Genomic DNA, 19,168 nt, shown 5'->3' on the forward strand with positions numbered 1-19,168 from the left:
AGGTGTCGTTCACATACTTAGAGAATTCTCCTTTTTAACGTGTACAGTCCAGCTGTTTTTCGTCTATGCACCGAGCTGTACACCCATCACAACTGTTAGCAATAATTACAGAATATTTTATCACCAGCCATCTGGATTTTCACAGCTGTTTCAGATTCACATCAAATTCGAGGACCAGTGGGCTACATCTGCATTCCTGTATGACTCTGTTTCAAGGTGACCTATAAAATGCCCTTTTGGCACAGTGAGCCTCACAGTTGCCTGGAACTACACCAGCTTTGTACATGTCTCAGTCCAGCTTCACTGCGTCTGCGAAGGTAGGTGGCGGTTCTTCACAGGTCAGAAAACCCCAAGGAGATGGAGCTTGTTGACGGAACAGCCACGTGGGGCTCCCTGCGCAGTGTGACTTGAAGGTATGTGTGTGCCCATTAAAGGACTAAGCTTCACTGGTTTCTGAAACTGTCTAAAATATTTTTAACAAAGTGATTTATTGAAAATATAATCAACGTATAAAATAGGTAACTAATGAGAGCCTACTGTTTAGCACAGGGAACGCTACAATGATGGGTGGTGACCTAAATGGGAAAGAAAATCTATGAAGAGTGGATATGTGCACATGTATCAACTGATTCTCTTTACAGCAGAAATACAACACCGTAAAGCAAGTATACTCCAATAAAAATTTTAAAAATACCGCTAGTTTACCTAAAAACCATGATGTTTCAAATGGAGCAGTCTAATTGTTTTATTGAAGTCAGGTTCCTTAAGCCACAAACAGGAAGGAAATGTCTTTTTAATAAGCCTGTTGGCTTACGTGGAGGCCAAGTCACGAGAGAACTGAATGAAGCAGAAAGCAAAGGAAAAGACATCTTTTGTCTGATCATCCCCAAAACACATACTTTCCTTCCTCATAGAAGTTTTCCAACCATCCTGTCATTTTAACAATCAAGTGCAGAGTACAGTGTGTTCACACATTCAACGTGTATATATACAGTGAACCGTGGTACTGTATGGATTATTACACATTTACCCCTCCTCCCGGTAGAAAATCCCTCAAGGTTTTCCCTTCCAGTCAGCATTCTTTTTCTAAGCTAGGGCATGACAGTGGTTCCTAAAGTGCATCTATGTTAGCGTGAGAGAACGGAGAGAGGTAGCCTTCGAGAGCAGGCAGTTAGTACGGATGCAGCTACCAGCTTCCAGGGTACAGACTTTGTCAAGAAAGTCAACAAGCAAAGGGGGTTGACTGGATGAAAAGGAAGTGAAGTCACCTCTTACCTACTAAACTGCCGCCTCCTCAAGCACCATCTGCACATCTTCCTAGGTACAGGCTGCCCTTGCTGACGCCTGGCTCATGTTTCTAATGCAGTGACCTTCTGCGAGATGTAGTGATGATCCCATTTCCTGATTGTATGTGTTCCTCCTGACCCCCCCCACCACACCCCACCTTTTGTTGTAACTTTTGTGGTGTCTTGGGCCTTCTGCCCATCACCTGATGACATCGGAGATCACCTAACCATGGAAACAGCCCACCGCCTGAGTGGTTTCCTTCCGCAGACCCTGCTGGCGGAGTTGGCCTGCGGGGGCTGTGAACGTTCTCAGTGTCGACCTGACAGCTACAGGCTAGGAGGCAACAGAGCCAAAAACCATCTTCCGGATGACCAGTAGCTTGTTGGGAACCTGCCAGCACTTGAACTTGGGACTCCTGACTTTTATTCCAGTCTTTTTCCCACTTCTCTGAGGGCCTTTTAAGAGGTTCTCTAGCAAAACCTTAGGGAATTTTATAGTATAGCTGAAAGACTATATACTGCTTTATAGGGGCCGAAAGCCGAACCTGCAGCATATCTATGATTTCATTCTGCAAATACAGCATCTGAGCACATTCCAGCTGCTGGCCTCCAGACCTCCCTGCTAACTCCCAGGCCCGCCAAAGCCAGGGCATGCCTTCTTGTCATTCAATAGAGTAACTTGTATGAAAGCTCCAAAGGCTAAGACATCTCTGGGGGAAAAAATTAAGATTCAATCAGCAAGTTAACACATTGCAGTAGTATCCATATTTAATCCAAAACACCCTTTAGAGAAAAAAATAACGGTACAGATTCAATAGAGAAGAAATAAATAATACCCAACATGCAAATCAACTTTCAGAAGAAATGCAAAGTCATAAAGCACAGCTAACAGCCAACCACAATTACTGCTTAGAAATTATTCCTATTGTATGTGGAAGATGGTTAATCCCGAAGCCACTGACAGTGCTTATGGAAATACCAGCGACAGATCCTAATACAGTCAAAATATGCCGTCATGGTGTTTCTGCTAAAATATATTTTGTAGAAATCATTTTAGTTGAGCCTCAAAGTCATGAAAAACCACAGATTTTCTTTGCAGGTTTACATATTGTCACACATAGAATTCGTTTGGAGACCATAAAAGATTACTATTTACACCTAAATCACCCAACCTTCAGGAAGTGGGGAAATGAGAGACTGGATACCCGCAGCGGAGCTGGAGCACCGCTGTGGGTTTTGATCTGCTGAGTTCAGGGCTGGAGCCGCAGTTGCAAAGATGCCCGCCTGCCTCGGGTAGGGTAGAAAACTGTAAACACAAACGCCTCCAAAAGGCCGGCTGCCTCCACTTCGGAGGCTCTACCCGCTGTGGACTCTGAACCCAGCCCCAGGCCACTCGGTGCTCAGGTGATTTGGCTTCTGCGTGGTGCCCCGGGGTCAGAGGAAGGAAGGGCCGCAGGGCTCCTTTCCACCCAGGGGCCACATCAGCGCCCAGTCAGTCCGTGAGCAAGGACAAGGGCAAGAAGCCTCGGTGCCCCCAGCACCCAGCTCCCAAGATGGGGCGGGACTCTGGCCGGAGAGGAGCCCTGCCCGAAGGACGGCTGATGCCCCCGGAAGCCACTTCACTCCAGCTCTGGGGCTAGCACAGCATCCCTGCTGGAGTCTGTCCCACTAGGGCAGATACTTTCAAAGAGAAACAGCTCTGCTTTCTGATACTCAGGAGAGAAAAGGCCTGAACAGGAATAATCCATGTACTGTCAAAAGACACTTGGCTTTTGAAACTAAATTCCAGCTACACTGGAAAACTGAACAGAATTATCAGAGTGGAACCTGTTACCAAGGTGTATTGAAAAGTTGACAGTTTTATCTGTAAATCTTAAAAATTTGGGCAGCAATTTAAAATGCCTGTATTATGATAATGTCAAATATGTTTTTCAAATGTCAGTCATCAATACTAACTACATAGGTACTTCCTCTGGAATGTCTTTTAACAGAAAAAGATAATGATGTTTTCACATCATTCTTCAAAAATGTTTACTGACCAGTTTATGTGATTAAAACAGCAAAAACAGATCCTGGTTTGATTCTAGCTAGAGTCTTTGGAGAAAAACAAATCACATCAGGAACATGCCTTTCTGTCATTCGCATCTTTGGTAGAAACCTAGTTGATTTCCGATGCTTTGCTCACAGTCCTTGAAAAGCCCAAATGTTAGCAAGGCTCTGACTCACCCATGCTATCTCCAAGACGACTGGCTATAGAATACTTTGCTTCTCTTGGACAACTTCTCTGTTACCTAATGTTTTAAATGATATTTGTTTTAAATAATATCCGTTTGAAGTAAGCCTCAGTTGTTTTCACAGACAACTGAAAATTCCTTCTGTCAGACATTGGAATGGAGACTAAACGCTGCCTGAACCCTCAGGTGCTGGGAGATGCAGAGACAGTGGCCTGGTCTGACTGCAGGACCAAGACATAATGTCCTTAGAAAGCCTAGAGGTTACAGGTTTCTTCAAGGGAACCCCGGACTTGAATTCCAGTTCCCATTTAAGAGATGTTCACACGCTCTGGCCGCCTCCATGTTACGTAAGTCAGGCATGTTCCTGGAAAATGAAAGATGGCCTTACAGGAAGTGAGGTGTGGTAACACCGAGACGCCCCGGGACGTTGGCGGGCCATTCCAGCTGTCACGTGCCTCTTTGTGACTCTGTTACTGATGTCCTTTGGGACTGAAAAAAGCAAAACTCAAGAGTAACGGCTTACTGCCTAGTGACCAAACACCTCTACGCTTGTTTAGATCAAGTGTCAGAAGTACCCCGGGGAGGGTTTAAGACTGAGAAAGCTCGGCTCCTGTGTCCGTCCTGGGGCGGCAGGGGGTCGTGGCTCAGTGTCCATGGGGGCCGGGCGCCTGGGCTGTGCTCGTCTTCCCGCTGTTCAGTCTCTGGCAGTTCACCTGACCTCTCTGTGGCTGCCTCCTCGTCTCTAAGATGGGGGTGATGATGGTATCTACATGTCTAGCACAGTGCCTGCATATGCCAGGGACTATCTCAACGCTGGATATAAAACAGCCAAACCATGCTGTGCGTCTGTTCATGTGCTTTACGAGTGAGGTGTGATCGCTAACCCCAGCACGCACACAACCTTCCTGCAGTTGGCCCTCAGTTACCCTACGAGGCATCTTAACAGGGGGTCCCACTCCTGGCCCCAGTGGGAGGCCCCTCCTCGGGGTCCTCGCCGTTGACAACAGAGAGGGCCCTGCACTTGCGCTGAACGACCTCATCCTTCCCTGGGAGATGCGTCAGGACTGCATTTTTCGCAAGGTCGGGGCCAAGAGCCTTCAGACCGCAGAAGACCAGGAAGGAGAGGAGCCCAGGGAACACGCAACCCGTCTCAGGACCCTGGGCCAGGCCCCCGGCTCCCTGAAACTCTACTCCAGTGCTCTGCTAGAAGACACGGCTTTGGGACATCAGATCGTTAAATCACGCAAGGAGCTGAGATGCTGCCAAATGTGGGTGAGCCGGGCACTGTCGGAGAAGCCGAGAATGTTCCCCCTGACCCCACCGCTCCCCTTCTTGGCCTAGGTGATGGGGTTGGGGTGGGTGGGGGCGGGGGAGCAGGAAAGCATTCCTATGACCCGACACCTGAGCTGAGCTATGCGGAATGACTGGCCATCTCACCCTGACCTGGTCGTGCGCTGGAACCCTGGAGACTTCAGTGAGGTAGGTGGTATCAGCCCCATTCACAGGTGGGCAAACTGAGGCAGAATGAAATGCAGTAGCTCGCTTTTAATAACAGCATACAAAGTCTGGAGAAGCCCCAAAGGAGTCCCCCTGTTTCCTGGAGCTCGAAGCAAACCCTTGGAGCGCAAAGGACGGAAACGGACAGGAACACGAGCCCCTCCTCCTACCCCCCTCCTCCCCCAGGGGGATCGCTACCCGCACCCCAGGGACCCTTCAGATACCCCTGAGGACACACAGAGAGCAGCAGAGACCCCGCTGACAGCTCACCCCTTGGGGAACAGCAGGAGCAGTGCTTCCGCTCCTGGGGAGGCTCGTGGTTCTGAGAGGAGCACGGCGCATCCCCGCAGGTGGAAACCTTCCATCCGAGCTGGAAGGAGGCCTGACCAACCGGAAAGCCAGTGCCTCTTTGCCTCAGTGACTGGCCTGAGAGGTGGGACCCGCACACCCAGTCAAAGGAAACGAGCTCCAGGGAAGCAGGGAAGACGAGCCGCTCCAGCCCCTGCCCTGGTCCTGGAGGACGGAGGCTCGGCCTGGAACCTTCCTGGGAGGACATCGACCCCACGGCGCACCATCCGCCCTTCGGCAGGAGACCCCCACCCTTCTCCTGTCGGCACGACCCCTCCCCTCCTGCCCTCAGGACCCCAATCCTGCCGGTCACGCCAGCCGAGGTGCAGATGGGCCGTCTCCAGGTTGGGGGTGTGTGTATGTGGGTGATGCTCTTTGGCTGGAAGCAAAGGCCATTCTGGCGGGACAAGGGCCGGTCTGGAGCTGGGTGCGGGGTGAGGTATTCCCAGCCCAGGGCAGAGCCAGCAGACGGCCGTGCTCCCTGTGGAAACCCATCTAAAGACGACCGCGGGGCAAGCTGGGGAGGACAGACGATCGGGACTAACTCATCGGGTCAGCGTCACCACATCTTAAACCGGTTTTCCTTGAGTGCTGGATACGTGGTGCGGCTCCAGCCAGGCAGTCTCCCTGCTGTCTGCCGGGAGGTGAGGGCGGGTCCACGGGCTGGCCACCGGCCGCTCCCTCGCTCCTATGGCCTCCTGGCGAGTCTGCTCCTTGGGGTGCAGAGGCTTCCCCCAGAGACAGGCTGAGGGTGGTGGGTGGGTGGGCGCGGGGGCCAGAGCAGGGCCAGCAGGGACGAGGAAGAGGCACTTCAGTTTGGGCTGGTGTTCGTGGAGTTGGCCCTGGCCCCGGGAGTCGAGCGGCCCCGCCTGGCTCCGGCTCTGGCGCTGGGTGGTCCCCGAAGACCCCAGTGGCGGTGGGCAGGTAGGCACTTGGCAGCACTCCCAGGACTGGGCAGGGCTGGGGGCTCCGCACGGGCTCTGCACACGGCTAGGTCATCAGGATGGGCTTCTGCCGAACTTCCAGGATGTCTAGGGCGGCAGGAGGGGGCGTGGAGGAGACAGGGAAAGGTGACCCTGTGGGCTCGCAGAGGGAGCATGGGAACCTTCCCGGTGCTCCGTTTGTGAGGGCTGCCCCCAAGGCGCTCTTCCAGCCCTGGGGGACCTGCGGTGCTGGGCTCACCCTCCCTCCAGACAGGAACGGGGCAATGAGCGCGCCTGGAGCAGCTGCACCGCTGGGCGAGGGCTCGGGGCTTGGGGCTCACGCGGGCGGCCTGACTCTGGAGTCACGGCCCCGCAGGCCCATCAGCACGAGCTCCGCCTGCCCCTCGAGTAGCAGGCGCATGCCGAGGGTCTGAAGCCCTTCCCGGGGGATGGCGTGGGCGCCCAAGCACTGCCCACAGAAGCACTGTTTAGGGGCCCATGGTTCCCCCAGGGGTCCCACCCCAAAGTCAAAGTCACCTGTTAAAATCCGATGCAGCGGCAAAGTGACGTAGGTTAGGTGTGCATAGAGAAGGAAGTTCCCGTCTGCTCTGTTCAGCTTCAGCCAGGACCCGACCAGGGAGCGCCCCGTGCCCGACAAGGAGCGAGACCGCAGGTTGGTGGCATTGTGCAGGTCGGCTGCAGCAGAGAAGGCAGGTCAGGCCCGGGCCACGGTGCGGCGGACGCCGGGAGGACACAGCCCAACCAGGTAACCCCTCCCTGGCCTGCGACGCCCAGCCCCCTTCTGCCTTCCCGCCTGATCCCACCCCAGTCCTGGAGCGCCTCCCCTGGGGGCCCTGTCCCGGCACTGCTGGGCTCTGTGGCTGCCCCACTCCAGTCCTCTCCCTGGAGGGGCGCGGGGGTACGGCTGGAACGACCTAGCACCATCACCCAGCCGTGGGCCGCCCAGGGAGGCAGGTGGGCGCTGTGGACGCCTTCCTGCTGGTCTGGAAGGAGCCCAGGAGGGCGGCGCTGCCCAAGCCCACTCGAGAGCAGGTCAAGGCTGGGGCTAGGGTCTCCGGCCCTGGCCAGGGTCTCGTCCAGCAGGCCCTCTGCCTCGGTCCTGCTGATCAGGACCCTCTAAGCTCCTCGAACGACTTCCCGCTGCTCTGATAAACACAGCCCCACCCTCCAGTGGCACCGCTCCCACAGTGGGGCCCACCTGGAGCAGAGAGGGGAGCAGGGAGGCCCTGAGGACTGAGTGGGTGAGATCAAGGACCACGAGACGCCCAGGAGGCCGCCGGACAGACGGGCCCCCAGGCTCGGGGAGGAGGGCAGGCGGGCCCCAAGGGACACCCCGCTGGGGGCGGCACAGCCACAGGGCACGTCGCGGAGGAAGGGGGCGCAGCACACACGCGTGCGCCCCAGAGCCCTCCCCTGGGCCCTGAAGTCAGGTGCCAACTGCCCGCCACACTACGCCCATGGCTGGGGGCTCCCCTCCGTGGCTGTCTGCTGTTTGTCCAGAGCCCCACCCCCGCCCAGGACGGCCCCCTGGCTCTCCGAGTGTGCAGAAGGGCGTGAGGAGGCTCCGCGGGGGTGGGGGGAATTGGGGAGCAGAGTCACCTCCCCCGTCGTCCTCCCGGAAGAACTCCTCGCTGTCGTTGGCCGAGTGAGACTTCTTCATCTCTGCGATCCGGTTCCGGGGCCCCTTCCTCTTGAGGGATGGGGAGAAGAAGGCAGGCCGGTTGTTCCGCTCGGGGGTGGGGGGTGTGCTGAAGGAGGTCACCTGGGAACAAGACGCGTGTCACCAGGGTGGCCCGCTGACCCGATAGGGGGGCCCGGTGCCCACCCATCTCCCGCCTGCAGACCGCGGCCGGCCTGGGGCTCGGCGGGCGCTGGCCACCAGCTCCGCCCCGGGAAGAACCCTGCTGCCCTCCTGGGGCCTCAACTGCTCGACTGGGGTCATTGGAGCACAGAGCAAGCCTGGCTGCTGACACGGGTCGAGTACCCTCTGGGCGCCGAATCCACCGAACCGTCCCGACCACCCTCGACGTGAGAGCCGGCTGGGGCGGGACAGCCACCCTGGCAGGGCCAGGGTCACCCAGCGGACGGTGGCCACGCTGGGGCTTCCCCTCAGGCCATGCTCTTCCCTCTAATTTCTTCTCCCGGCTTTTATCTCCTGCCCCCTCTCCCCCAGCGTCCTTCCACAGAAGTGCAATGGTCAAGCGGTCCACCCCTCCAGCTCCTCCTCTCCTCTCTTCTCACCACACCGCCCATCACCCAGCGTTCTTCACGCCCACTCAGGCAGCACACGGCCTGGGTCGCTGCCCCCAAGGAGCTCACAGCCTGCCGGGTGGGCGAGAGGCCCAGAAGTCGACAACCACAGACTGGATGGCGGTTATTAAAGACAGGGAAGGGAAGCAGAGGACACGGGCGCGCAGAGGCACAAGGATCAACAGCCTGGGGCACCACGAAAGGCCTCCCGGAGGAGACGCCGCTTGAGCTGAGTCTTGAAGGACGAGTAGGAGTTAGCTAGGTGAAGAAGGGGGGGAAGGGCGTTCCAGGCAGAGGGAACGAGGCCCATCTCCTCCCTCCTCCCCACGCAAACAAGAATCTGAGGAACCAGGCGAGCTGGGACTGAGACTTCGGGAGCCCCGTCAGCCTCCTCGTCACGGCTCCGACGTCCACCAGTCCCGGCGGCCGCTGGGCTCCAGACGGTCCTCCCACAAGCCGGGGAAAGTTTTCAGAAGATAAAAAAACAAAACACCAGAAACCACAATACACACAGAGTCTGCATTTGTTACGCGCTGGTTACAAACGACCCCTCTGGGAAAGGGGGAGCGAGCACAGAGGCGGGGGGCCCCAGGCAGTGCCGGGAGGTCAGGGCTTTTGCCGCTGACAGCCGTGTGACCCTGGCAGGCCCCTCCCCTTGACCCTAGGCTCCCCCTGCTGCTGCGGGCCAGGGGCTTTCCCAGGCACTGTCTCCTTCACCCCCCGCGGCCACCCTGGGAGAGAAAGACCAGCACCCCCATTTGACAGACGGAAAGATGAAGGCCCGGGCTGGTCCCGTAACCCCTCTGTGGTCACTGGGCAAACAGGCGGCCAGAACTGGCACCCAGGTTTGTCCAGTCCAGGCCCAGGCCCAGGCCACATCTTCACGAGGACTGTCACGCACACGGTCGTTAGCCTCAGTGGGCACCTGAGGACCAAGGGGGAGCCAGGCTCCTTATCGCAGAGATGAGCCACCTCTGTCCCCAAGACAACAGAGGCCTCTGCCCAGAATTCTCACCCATCATCACAAAAAGAGAGCGTTTGTTGTTTCTGCTCTGCTTACAAAATACATTCACTGCAGGAAACTCAAAGTGGAAAAAAAAGAAAAACCTAACAAGAGAAAGAAAACCGCCACCTGACTCCCTGGAGCTGTGCGTGCTGAGGGTGATCCTACAGTGAAAGGCAGAGTGTGCGCGGTTCCCTGACCTCGGGCGCATCAGCGGGCACGCGGGACTGACAGGTGCGGGGCCGTTTCTCCAGGCAGATGCCCCGGCCGGCCCCACCCCCAGCAGGGCCTCTGATGCCCTGGCTCCTGAGTCCTCAATACCTCGGGAGGCGGGTGTGTTCACCCCATTTCTGGGCAAGCAAACTGAGGCTCAGAGAGGAGAGACCTGCCTCAGCTCACGCGGGCAGCAGCGCCAGGACTGCGGCTTACCCCGCAGCCCCTCCTGGAGACGACTGGCAGGGCGCGCTCCTCCTTCAAGAGCCCCTGTCTCCTCTGGAGCCCTCAATGGGGGTAAAGCAGCTGATGGGCTGGGTATTTTCTCCTCCCTGAGCCCTGCCCCCGGCCCACAACCCCAGAGGCTCTGGGAATAAGGCTGCCACTGAGCTCCGCTTCCAGGCCCTGGGAAGGACAGTGGCCTAGAAAGGGCTCAGAGGCCCAGTGCTGTCACGTGAGCCACAGGGCAGAGGGCAGCACAAGGAAGCCGGCAGGCCTGGCGCTGCCCAGGTCTGCAGACAGGAAGGCCCAAACGCGTCCACAGCTGCGCGGCCGTCAGCTGTTCGGTGCCCAGAGCCTGGTTGGCAAGCGGCCCTGGCAGAGACGAGCCGGGGGCCCCAGCCAGCCCTCCTGGAGCATGATGGGCAGCTGGCTGGTCGTCGTTCCCATCTCGCCCCCGGGGAAGGCTGCTCAGGTGCTCACCCTCGCCCAGCAGGTCCACCAAGGCGGGCGCTAGGACCCCACCGGCTGAGCCCCGCCGCCGTGGCCGCTCGGGGCTCAGGCACTAACCTGCTGTGTGACCCCGGGCCAGTCACCTGCCCTCTCTGAACCTCGGCCTGCTCCCCAGAGGGGTGGGGACCATGACACCTACCTCCCGGGGGCGGGGGCGGGAAGGATGGGGAGGCGGGGCCCTCCCCGAGCGGCGCAGCCTTACCCGCTCGTGCATGGGCGAGGCCGGGCTAGAGTCCTCTTCTGTCCCACAGGGGGACGTGTCGCCGGTGGACACGCGGCTGACTGCCATCTCGGCGTGGCCCTTGCCCTGGGGCCCCTTCATGCGCACGAACTCCATGGTGCTGTACTTGTAAAAGCCAAACGACATCCTCTGGGCCACGCGGGCCGCCACGCTCACCTGCGGGCGGGCGGGGGGCGGGGTCAGGTGGGCGGGGGCTCCCGCAGCCAGGGGGCCCTCCCTCAAGAGGCCTGAGGGCCAACGGCCCCCCTCCGGAGAGACCCAGCCCCAGCTGACCCGGGCTCGCCCACAAGGCGGGGTGGTGCCGGGACTCTTGCATCCCCGTCTGAGGCCCTCTCGGCCCGAAGACCACGCCCCGTCCGGGCCCCAGGGTCCAGAGAGAGGACACCTGGAGCGGGGCTCAGCGGCAGGAGGGCGCCCGCCCACCTGGACTCCCCTCCCCTCGGTCTGTCGATCAGGCCCTGACCAATCCCAGGAGGGTTTCCCTGGGACGATCACCACCTGACCCAGGCCCCAGCCGCCAGAAGGGGCGTCGGGGGCGCTGCAGGAGCTGGGCGAGAACGGAGGGGGGCTGTGGGGCGCTGGCCCCGGGCCCCGGCCCGCCCCGCACTCACGCGGTTGTCGTACACCTTCTTGAGCGCCTCATAGCGGATGGAGCCCTGGAAGATGACCCCCTGGAACGTGTTGGTCTTGTCACTGGCCACCAGCTCCACGCAGACCATCTCCCCTTCCCCCACGGTCATGTCACTGAACACCTGGGGTGGGGGGGCGCGAGGCGGATGCGGGGATGCACCGGTCGGTTGCCCCCCGCCCCCAGCACGGCCCGGCTCCCAGTCCCCCACCCGACTCCTTGACTCAGGGAGGGCTGCTTGGAAACTCCCCCTTTACAGGTGAGAATGCTGAGCCACAGATGTAAATGTTTTTGCCCAAGGCCCCCAGGCCTGCCACCACTCAACGGGGACCCTCACAGCAAGGGGGCAGCCCACCCGCGGGCAGGAGCAGCGTCTAGAAGGGGCTGAGATCGGGACTCCGGGACCGGAACAGGATGCGCCCCACCCCAGCGTCCAGTGGAGGGACACCAGGAAGTCGAACAGTTCACGGGGACTGTCTGGCCCGCTTTCAAGTGTCTTCTCCACCCCCGGCTATGGGTGCACAGTCCACTCGCCCCAGCCCTGCCCCCGCCGTCACGGCCTGTGTGTGGGCACCAGCTCAGAAGCCGCACGGACAGACTGCCTGCCTGCGGGGAGTGATGGCCCGCAGGGGGCGATGCCCCGCGGGGGGCGATGGCCTGCAGGGGACTGGACAGCCGCCCCTGAGAGTCACTGCGCACGGGGCGGGGATGGGGGGGCCTGTGCAGGCTGAGCTCTGAGGTCGTCCAGACTCCGGCTTCAGTCTCAGCTCTGCGGCAGACCAACTGTGTGAGCCTGAAGAGGGCGCTCAGCCCCCTGACCTGAGATGCTCAAGATGCCTCGAGAAGCGACCTGCAACCCACGCCCCATCCTTCGTGAGTCCTCCAGGGCACCCCCCCCCCCCCCGGCCCTCGCTGCGGGTGGTGGGGGGAACAGCTCCTCGGCCCAGACCTCAACAGGAGGGTGGCTGGACAGGAGCCGGCAGGGTTGCCAGGGGGCGCAGCTGGCTTCCCAGCACCCCGCGTTTCCCAGTTGAGTGAGCTGCCCGGGGCCCCAGTTTTGTAACGTTTGGAGCCCCACCCATCGCGGACATCCTAGGACCCCAAGGTGTGGAGGCCTCATTTAGGGTTCAAGGGTGGTAATAACCGTCCCTCCTGCCCGGGCAGTGCCCTGCAGGACTTGATGACGCCTCCTCCCACGCGTGAGCTCTCTGATCTTTCAACCCTGACGCCCATTTTACAGATGAGAACACTGAGGCTCGAGCCTGGTGAACTCATTTGCCCTGAGTCAAGGAAACAGGGAGAGTTGGAGCCCAGCCCTGCCCCCACCTCCTTCCTGAAGGTGTGTGAGGCCTGGGGGGTGGGGCCAGGGGCTGGGGGTGTCACATCCCCTGATCAGGGAGCCAGACCAAGACAGGGCCCCCACCTCCTCGAAGCTGTCGATCATGAAGAAGATGTTGGGGTAGCTGATCTTGGACTCCTCCCCTTTGCTGTCCATGGGGTGCTTACTGGGGGACGCAAACACTTGCTAGAAGAAAGCAGATTGGAGGGGGCCGAGTGAGACCCCACCGTGCCCCACACCCGGGCCTGGAGCCACGCACTGGGGTGGGGTGTTTTGTAAGGCACGGGTCACAGGGTCACAGGTGCCGCTGGGGAAGGAGCCTTTGGGAGGGGAGGACCTGGTTCAGGGGGCTCCACAGGCCCCCGGGGCTGCAGGGAAATTCTGGAGTCAGCCTCCCCTCGGCCGGACAGCGGGAGGGGTACTCGCCCCCATGAGCCCTGGGCCCCCGAGGGCTCACCTGGGACCTCTTCCTGTGGATGTGGATGTCGCCGCCATCGGCCCGCGTGCACACAGCACAGGTCACCGTGTAGTCCAGCTGGAAGGGACGCGGGACAGGGAGTGCGGGGGTTCGCTGTTCCCCGGGGCCTTCCGAGCACCCCGCCCCCACCGCTGGGAGCCCTGCCCTCGGCACTCCATACCTTCTGCAGGATGAGGTTCAGGCAGACGCTCTCCTCCCAGTCGATGTCGGGGTCTCCGAGGCCCGGGAGCTTCTTGGAGTCCCGCCGGTACACCTCCACCTCTACCTCTGGCTCGGCCTCCACCAGCTGCGAGGCCCAGGGCAGAGGTGAGTCCCGGCCCTCACTGCCCTCCCCGCCCCGAGTGGGGGCATCTTCTCGTCCCTGGCCCCTCCACGTGGGGCGTGGGCTCCAATCTCCCTCCTGGGTTCTCTGGCCACCCGACCCCCCCCCACCCCCGGGGTTCATCAAGAAGTCAGCCTCCCACCGAGTTCGTCCCTTGGGCCCCGCAGCAGGGCGGGGGGATCCCAGCATCCTGGCCCAGCCCACAGGCGGCCCGTCCACCCGTCCAGCCAGCCACCCTCTGCACCGGCTGAGCGCGCAAGAAGCCCTCGGGTTGCTACGGCAACCGGGTACCAGCTCCTTGGCGGCCCGGATGAGGAGGGGGCGGGAGGCGGCCGGGCTTGCCGCAGAGAGCCCGCAGTGCGCAGGCCCTGCAGCAGCGCCCACGGCACGCCGGCCAGGGGCTTTCCTTTCTGCTCTTCCGAGCAGAGGAGGGCAGGGAGGCTGCCAGGGAACCCCTCTGTGGTCTCCCTCCTCCCCCGCCCCGGCCACCTCGCACCTCCAGACCCGTGGGGTCTCCCCTGCCGCGCGGCCCGCCTGCCGCCTTCCAGACACCGCAGACCCACCCCGGCGGGGCCTGTCGTGTGTGTGCTGGCTCGCCCCTCCCCACAAATGTCCTCTGTCCACCGTCATCCCCTCGCTCTGACGGACAACATTGCGGCCAGACGACGCCGCCTCCTCTGTGGGCCCCCAGCCACCCCACTCCTCCCACCATCCCAGCACCAACCGCTCCACGTGCCACTGGCTATGCGGGGCCAGGGGGCAGCGGGGCGGGGGCGTGCTCCCTGAGGGCCCGGCCGAGGCTGTCATCTCGTGCTACCAGTGCTGGGAGAGAAGGGCCTGCAGGGGGCTCAGGGCAGGGGTGCGGCGGAAAGTTCCAGCACGCGCACAGCTAGACGGCCACACGCTCCCAAACTCGGGCTCCCCTCACTGACCTCACCGCTGCCCCCCAGCCTTCAGAAGCCCTCACACAGCTCAGGACTTCCAGCTCCGAAACCGCTCAGGCCTGAGTCCAGGGTTCCCTCCCCGAGCGCGAGCCAGCACTTGCTTTCACCTCCCAGCCTGGCGGCTCGGGGAACCTGCAGAGCTGACCCCTCCTCAGCCCCGCCTGCCCACTGGCGCAGTCAAGGCCAGATCGGCTAAGAAAACTGTCCCTGACCAAAACCGGGGCCCCTCCAGGCACCAACATTCAAGGCACGACCGCATCTCACATGGACTCAGTCCTCTGGTCTCAACACACTGCCTGTAAACCACCACCAAGATTGTGCACACACACACACACACACACACAAACACACGGCATCTGCAACGTAAACCTCAGCAGACGGTCAGGCCCACTGTTCGGCCACTGGCCTCTCCGCCAGGACCATCCCTTCCCTTCCTTCCAGGCCCGCCTCACTCCGCTGGCCTCGCTGACCACGTCCCTCCCTCTGGTCACAATAGTGACCCACACCGTGTTGGCTCCACGTGATGCACTTCAGGGTCCCAGCGTCCACCGGCCCCAGTGACAACCCAGTCACATGGCCAGCCGCTGCACACTCCAGATGGTCACAGAGCACCCTGGTCCACCCCCGGGTCTTCCCGCCTGTCACGCAGGTGACAGGACCAGCCATTTGGCGGCAGGCACGCAGGTCACTATGTCTCCTTTGCAGCAGGCACCAGGCCTGTCTGTTTGCAGAAAACCCGTCCTGCATGATCAGGCTCAAAGAGCAGGTACAGGGCAGGGAAGTCACAAGCCCCGGCTACCAAACCCCAGCCTAGGGTTAGGGTTAGGGGTCACAAGCGCTGGGGCAGGTATGCTGCAAAGACCTGTCTCCACTACCCGCAGGGTTTTTGTGTTTAAATGAAAACAACACCTTTGCATGTTTGGCATACAGGTTGTTTCAACATTTTACAAAACAATAAAGCTTCTGAAAGACATGCAAAGCTTGTTCTACTAACTTGTCAACACACTGAAACTTAGAGAATTAAACACCGGAGGTGACTCATGTCACCTGCAAGCCTTCGGTCTCTTCTGTAAAAAGGGGATGATAACCCCTGCCCTGTCCAGTTGCTGGGAAGACATAGGAGATGGAGAGGCAGGAGGCTGAGCCCCATGTCATGGGTGAGGTGAGGGCTCGGGGGCTGGCAGGCATCACCGCCATCACCACCATCACCAAGCCGGGTCACCTGCCCACGGCCAGGCTGGACCCAGCCTCCGGGGTCAACGTCTTCGCGCTCCCATTTACTTACTAAGGATGAGATGCCTGCCAGACCACCCAGCCTCTGGACATGTCTCCTCCAAGGCACTCATCGCTGCCTTCCGGGGTCGTGGGGAAGCTCAGTAATAACACCCACACGAGGCCCGCACAGCCACCACTGGACACTTGCGTGACCGCCCCACCCAGCTCCTGGCACCCGGCGGGTGCTGAACGAACACCGCATTCCCCTCTCAGCATGCACGAGGGGGGCTGCAGGCGCCCCCCACAAGCCTGCGGACCCCAGGGAGGGGGTGGCCCGCGGGGCGCTCACCTTCCGCCCGTCCAGGGCAGCCTCGCTGCCCGCGAACGCCAGCTTCCGGCGTACGTAGAAGAGCATGTCGTCCTGGCGCGGGGCCCACTTCTCCATGAAGTAGGTGGAGAACATCCAGGTCCAGAAGACGATGCGGTCGTCCTTGAAGCACCCTGCACGGGGAGGCCAGAGGGGGTGGGGGGGCACCTGTGAGGGGCCTGGGTTGAGCCCTGGCCCCCCTTCCCTGCCCCCTGCAGACGACCTCTGCGACATGCGGAGCCCCTTCCCCTGACGCCCCAGCCCCCACGGGGCACCCGCAGAGGCCCCGAACCCTCCAACCAGCGGCGCGGCCTGGAGCCCCACAGCACCGCGGACTCCAGCCCAGGATGAATCAGCAGCATCGCACGGGGAAGGGAAGCCCGGACTGGAGGGAAGGCGCGGGCAGGATGTCTGGCGGGGAGCCCCGAGGACTCAGGAGGGGAGATCCATCCGGCCAGCACCTCCCTCCCCACCCCCACCCCGGGAACCCGACTTAAAGGGCCAGCTGCCCCTCTGCCAGCCAGGCTCAGCTGCAGGCAGGAGGCAGGCAGCCTTCCAGCACGCTGGGCTGACCCTGCTTCTTACTACCGATAACGTTTCTTCCTGATACCTAGATCGTTATGGTCCTCTTTCTCACGCAAGGAGGGAAAAATCCCACAGGCTCGGGTAGGAAGGCTGAGGGTTTCCGCTGCAGCTCTGCCCTTGGCTGTGTGACAGCGGGCCAGCCGGGGGACGTCTCTGATCCCCAGCTTCCTAGGGGTGAAGGCAGACTGACAGTGCAGACGTGGCTGGCCCGCGGGACCTACAAAAGGCGGGCGTCTGGACAGACCTGCTGAAGCCACAAGATGAGCTGCAGAGCCATTGCTCAGAAACCGAGATGCTAAACTGCTCTTTCTTTCCCTCTTCCCCGAAGCGACATCATCGCCTGACCACCGAGATGCTAAACTGCTCTTTCTTTCCCTCTCCCCCAAAGCGACGTCATCGCCTGACCATCGAGATGCTAAACTGCTCTTTCTTTCCCTCTCCCCCAAGCGATGTCATCGCCTGACCAAGTCCTCACACTTGTCTTCTGGAACGCGTGGAGACGGGACCCTCGGGCTGGGTATGGGGCTGCCCGTGTCCTCACGGGTGGTCAGATCCCCTGGCCTGCACCCACACCCGCTCCTCCGGGGGGTGGTGCTCAGCGCTCAGGCCCTGGAGGACTGAACACCCCGGGCCTGTTTACCTCAGCTCTCCAACACAGGCTGCCGCCCTCTGCGCCCATGCGGTCCGCAGCCCACCCAGGCCACACCCTGGCTGGTTCCCATGGAAGGAAAACAGAGGGGGCTCTGATGAGTCAGGGGGCCCAGGCCGGCAAGCCTGATCAAGACAGAGGTCACTGGTCAGCTTCGGGGGCAAAGGCCAGGAGAGGGCCCTGGACTGACAGACTTCCTGCCACAGTGACAACAGGCAGCGGCCCACTCACACCCCGACAGCTGCTGCACAAAATCAAGCCGGGGCCCGCGTTCTTCCTAAGAAAACAAGAACACTCCCGGGGCAGTTGACTCTCAGCTCCTTCTGAGCCCCCAGCCCAGCAGAAGGCCTTCTAGACTCAATGCTCCAAGACTGCCTGCGCCCACCGCTTCCTGGTCCCTCGGGGGGCCTACGGCAGCCGCTGTGGTCTCCACACGCACTGGGTCTGGGCTCCAAAGCCCACCACCTGCCGCAGTGAGTCAAGTTCACCATCCGTGTCAGGCTCAAGCGCTATACCCCCGGGGCGATCTCTTGACTCTGCAAGCAGAAGGAGCCTGGTGGTACCCACGGCACCAGGTGGGCGGCCACGGTTTTTCTCGCATTTGCTACATTGAGCCTCAGGCAGAGCCATGCAGACCGTCTCACTGAACTTTGCCCGCAGCCTGTTACTGCTGCTGCCTGGTTTCACAAGTGAAGGAACTGACTCTCAGGAGTCAGAAAAGGGGCCCAAGATCCCAGAGCTAGAAACTGCTGAGTCCTCAGACCTGTCAGACCATGCACACACACACACACACACACACACACACACACACACGCACGCACGCACGCACACACTCAGGCTCTCAGAAAATACAATGCGATGGACCCGGATAATGAATGCAAAGCGCTCAGCAGGCAGCTGGCAGCCCCGGGACCTGACAAGGGAGGGGTCCTTGGGTTTGGGGGTGGGGGGCTGCGTGCAGGAATGGCATGCTGGAGGCGGCGCAAGATATGTGCCAACGTGGTCTCCAGGGTTCCAGGTGCCGCCAGACCTGGCCCAGCAGGTCCAGACAAGGGGTCCCACCTCCCTGCTGTAAACGCTGGGAGATCGCTTTCTTCACAGCCCATCCGGCCCTGTCACTGAAGGAGGCTGCAGCCTACTGCCTGCCCGTGTTCCCTCCTGACACAGGGGCTCCTGGGGTCCAGCCCGAAGGTCACCCTCTGCCGGTGCCCCCATCCTCGACGGGCCACTCCCGAACCACCGGCCCGCTGCCAGGATGCTTCTCCCGGCAACTCCCGGCAGCCACGCAGCCTTCAGAGAGCCTGGCGGGCACCACACCTAGGTTCTTCCCCTCCCGGAGTCGGGGACAGGGAGAGCTCCCCTGGAATGCGTCCACTGCCCCGTCCATTCCCACCCCCCGTCTGCCCCCCACATCACAGCTACAGGGTCTGTATTTAAAGTCGTCTCCTATCCCCCTTAAAACCTTCCCATGGAATTCAGAATGAAAGCCAAAGTCCTGAGAAAACTCCCCGTGACAGCCCCTCCCCTCGCCGCTCACCAGCCCTGCTGGCCTCCTGGGGACGCCCACCCCTCTGCCCCGGGGCCTTTGCACAGGCAGCTCCTTCCTGCCATTCCTGCTGCGACTCAGACGGCTCTCCCGTCTTCAGGGAGCCATTCCAGGCCCCACATGAAACGTGCTGGAGGCGCTCCCCTTCCTCTTCACCTTGTTTTACCGCCATCACTACGTCTGGGGTTTCACGACTGTTCCCCAGCGCACAAACGCCTCCCAAGAGGAGGGACCTGCCTGGATGACCATCTAGTGCAGTGCCCAGAGCAGAGTCAGGCACACCGCAGGCACTTAATAAGTGCTGTGTGAATAAAAGGACTGTCCCAACAGGAGACGAGCTCCAGGAG

General features: G+C 60.7%; 2 protein-coding genes and 1 long non-coding RNA gene across 5 annotated transcripts in view; 2 read left to right on the forward strand and 1 right to left on the reverse strand.

Moving 5' to 3' along the window:
- NUP50 (nucleoporin 50) overlaps window positions 1-9,665 on the forward strand; it is a 30,229-nt gene extending 20,564 nt beyond the window's left edge. The window contains exons 11-12 of one of the 2 annotated variants that reach the window (XR_011482953.1): window positions 146-7,054; window positions 8,483-9,665. The gene's annotated coding sequence lies outside the window, so the exon portion shown is untranslated. The remainder of the gene's footprint in view (window positions 1-145; window positions 7,055-8,482) is intronic. The other variant, XR_011482954.1, reaches the window with a different exon arrangement.
- KIAA0930 (KIAA0930 ortholog) overlaps window positions 5,046-19,168 on the reverse strand; it is a 37,039-nt gene continuing 22,916 nt past the window's right edge. Inside the window, exons 1-10 of one of the 2 annotated variants that reach the window (XM_070453497.1) lie at window positions 16,334-16,418; window positions 16,024-16,175; window positions 13,354-13,479; window positions 13,173-13,250; window positions 12,800-12,901; window positions 11,360-11,500; window positions 10,710-10,904; window positions 7,909-8,071; window positions 6,826-6,984; window positions 5,046-6,396 (exon numbers count right to left, since the gene is read on the reverse strand). In XM_070453497.1, coding sequence (XP_070309598.1) covers window positions 6,356-6,396; window positions 6,826-6,984; window positions 7,909-8,071; window positions 10,710-10,904; window positions 11,360-11,500; window positions 12,800-12,901; window positions 13,173-13,250; window positions 13,354-13,479; window positions 16,024-16,175; window positions 16,334-16,403 — 1,227 coding nt within the window. In that variant the 5' untranslated portion in view covers window positions 16,404-16,418 and the 3' untranslated portion in view covers window positions 5,046-6,355. Of the gene's footprint in view, window positions 6,397-6,825; window positions 6,985-7,908; window positions 8,072-10,709; window positions 10,905-11,359; window positions 11,501-12,799; window positions 12,902-13,172; window positions 13,251-13,353; window positions 13,480-16,023; window positions 16,176-16,333; window positions 16,419-19,168 lie in introns of those variants that run through there. The other variant, XM_020888298.2, reaches the window with a different exon arrangement.
- Window positions 11,496-15,432, forward strand: LOC139030574 (uncharacterized). The gene is made up of 3 exons (XR_011482957.1): window positions 11,496-12,249; window positions 12,617-13,499; window positions 14,901-15,432. It is a non-coding gene; the product is annotated as an uncharacterized lncRNA (long non-coding RNA).

This window comes from Odocoileus virginianus, chromosome 23 (genome assembly GCF_023699985.2).
Source record: "Odocoileus virginianus isolate 20LAN1187 ecotype Illinois chromosome 23, Ovbor_1.2, whole genome shotgun sequence".
NCBI lineage: Eukaryota > Metazoa > Chordata > Mammalia > Artiodactyla > Cervidae > Odocoileus > Odocoileus virginianus.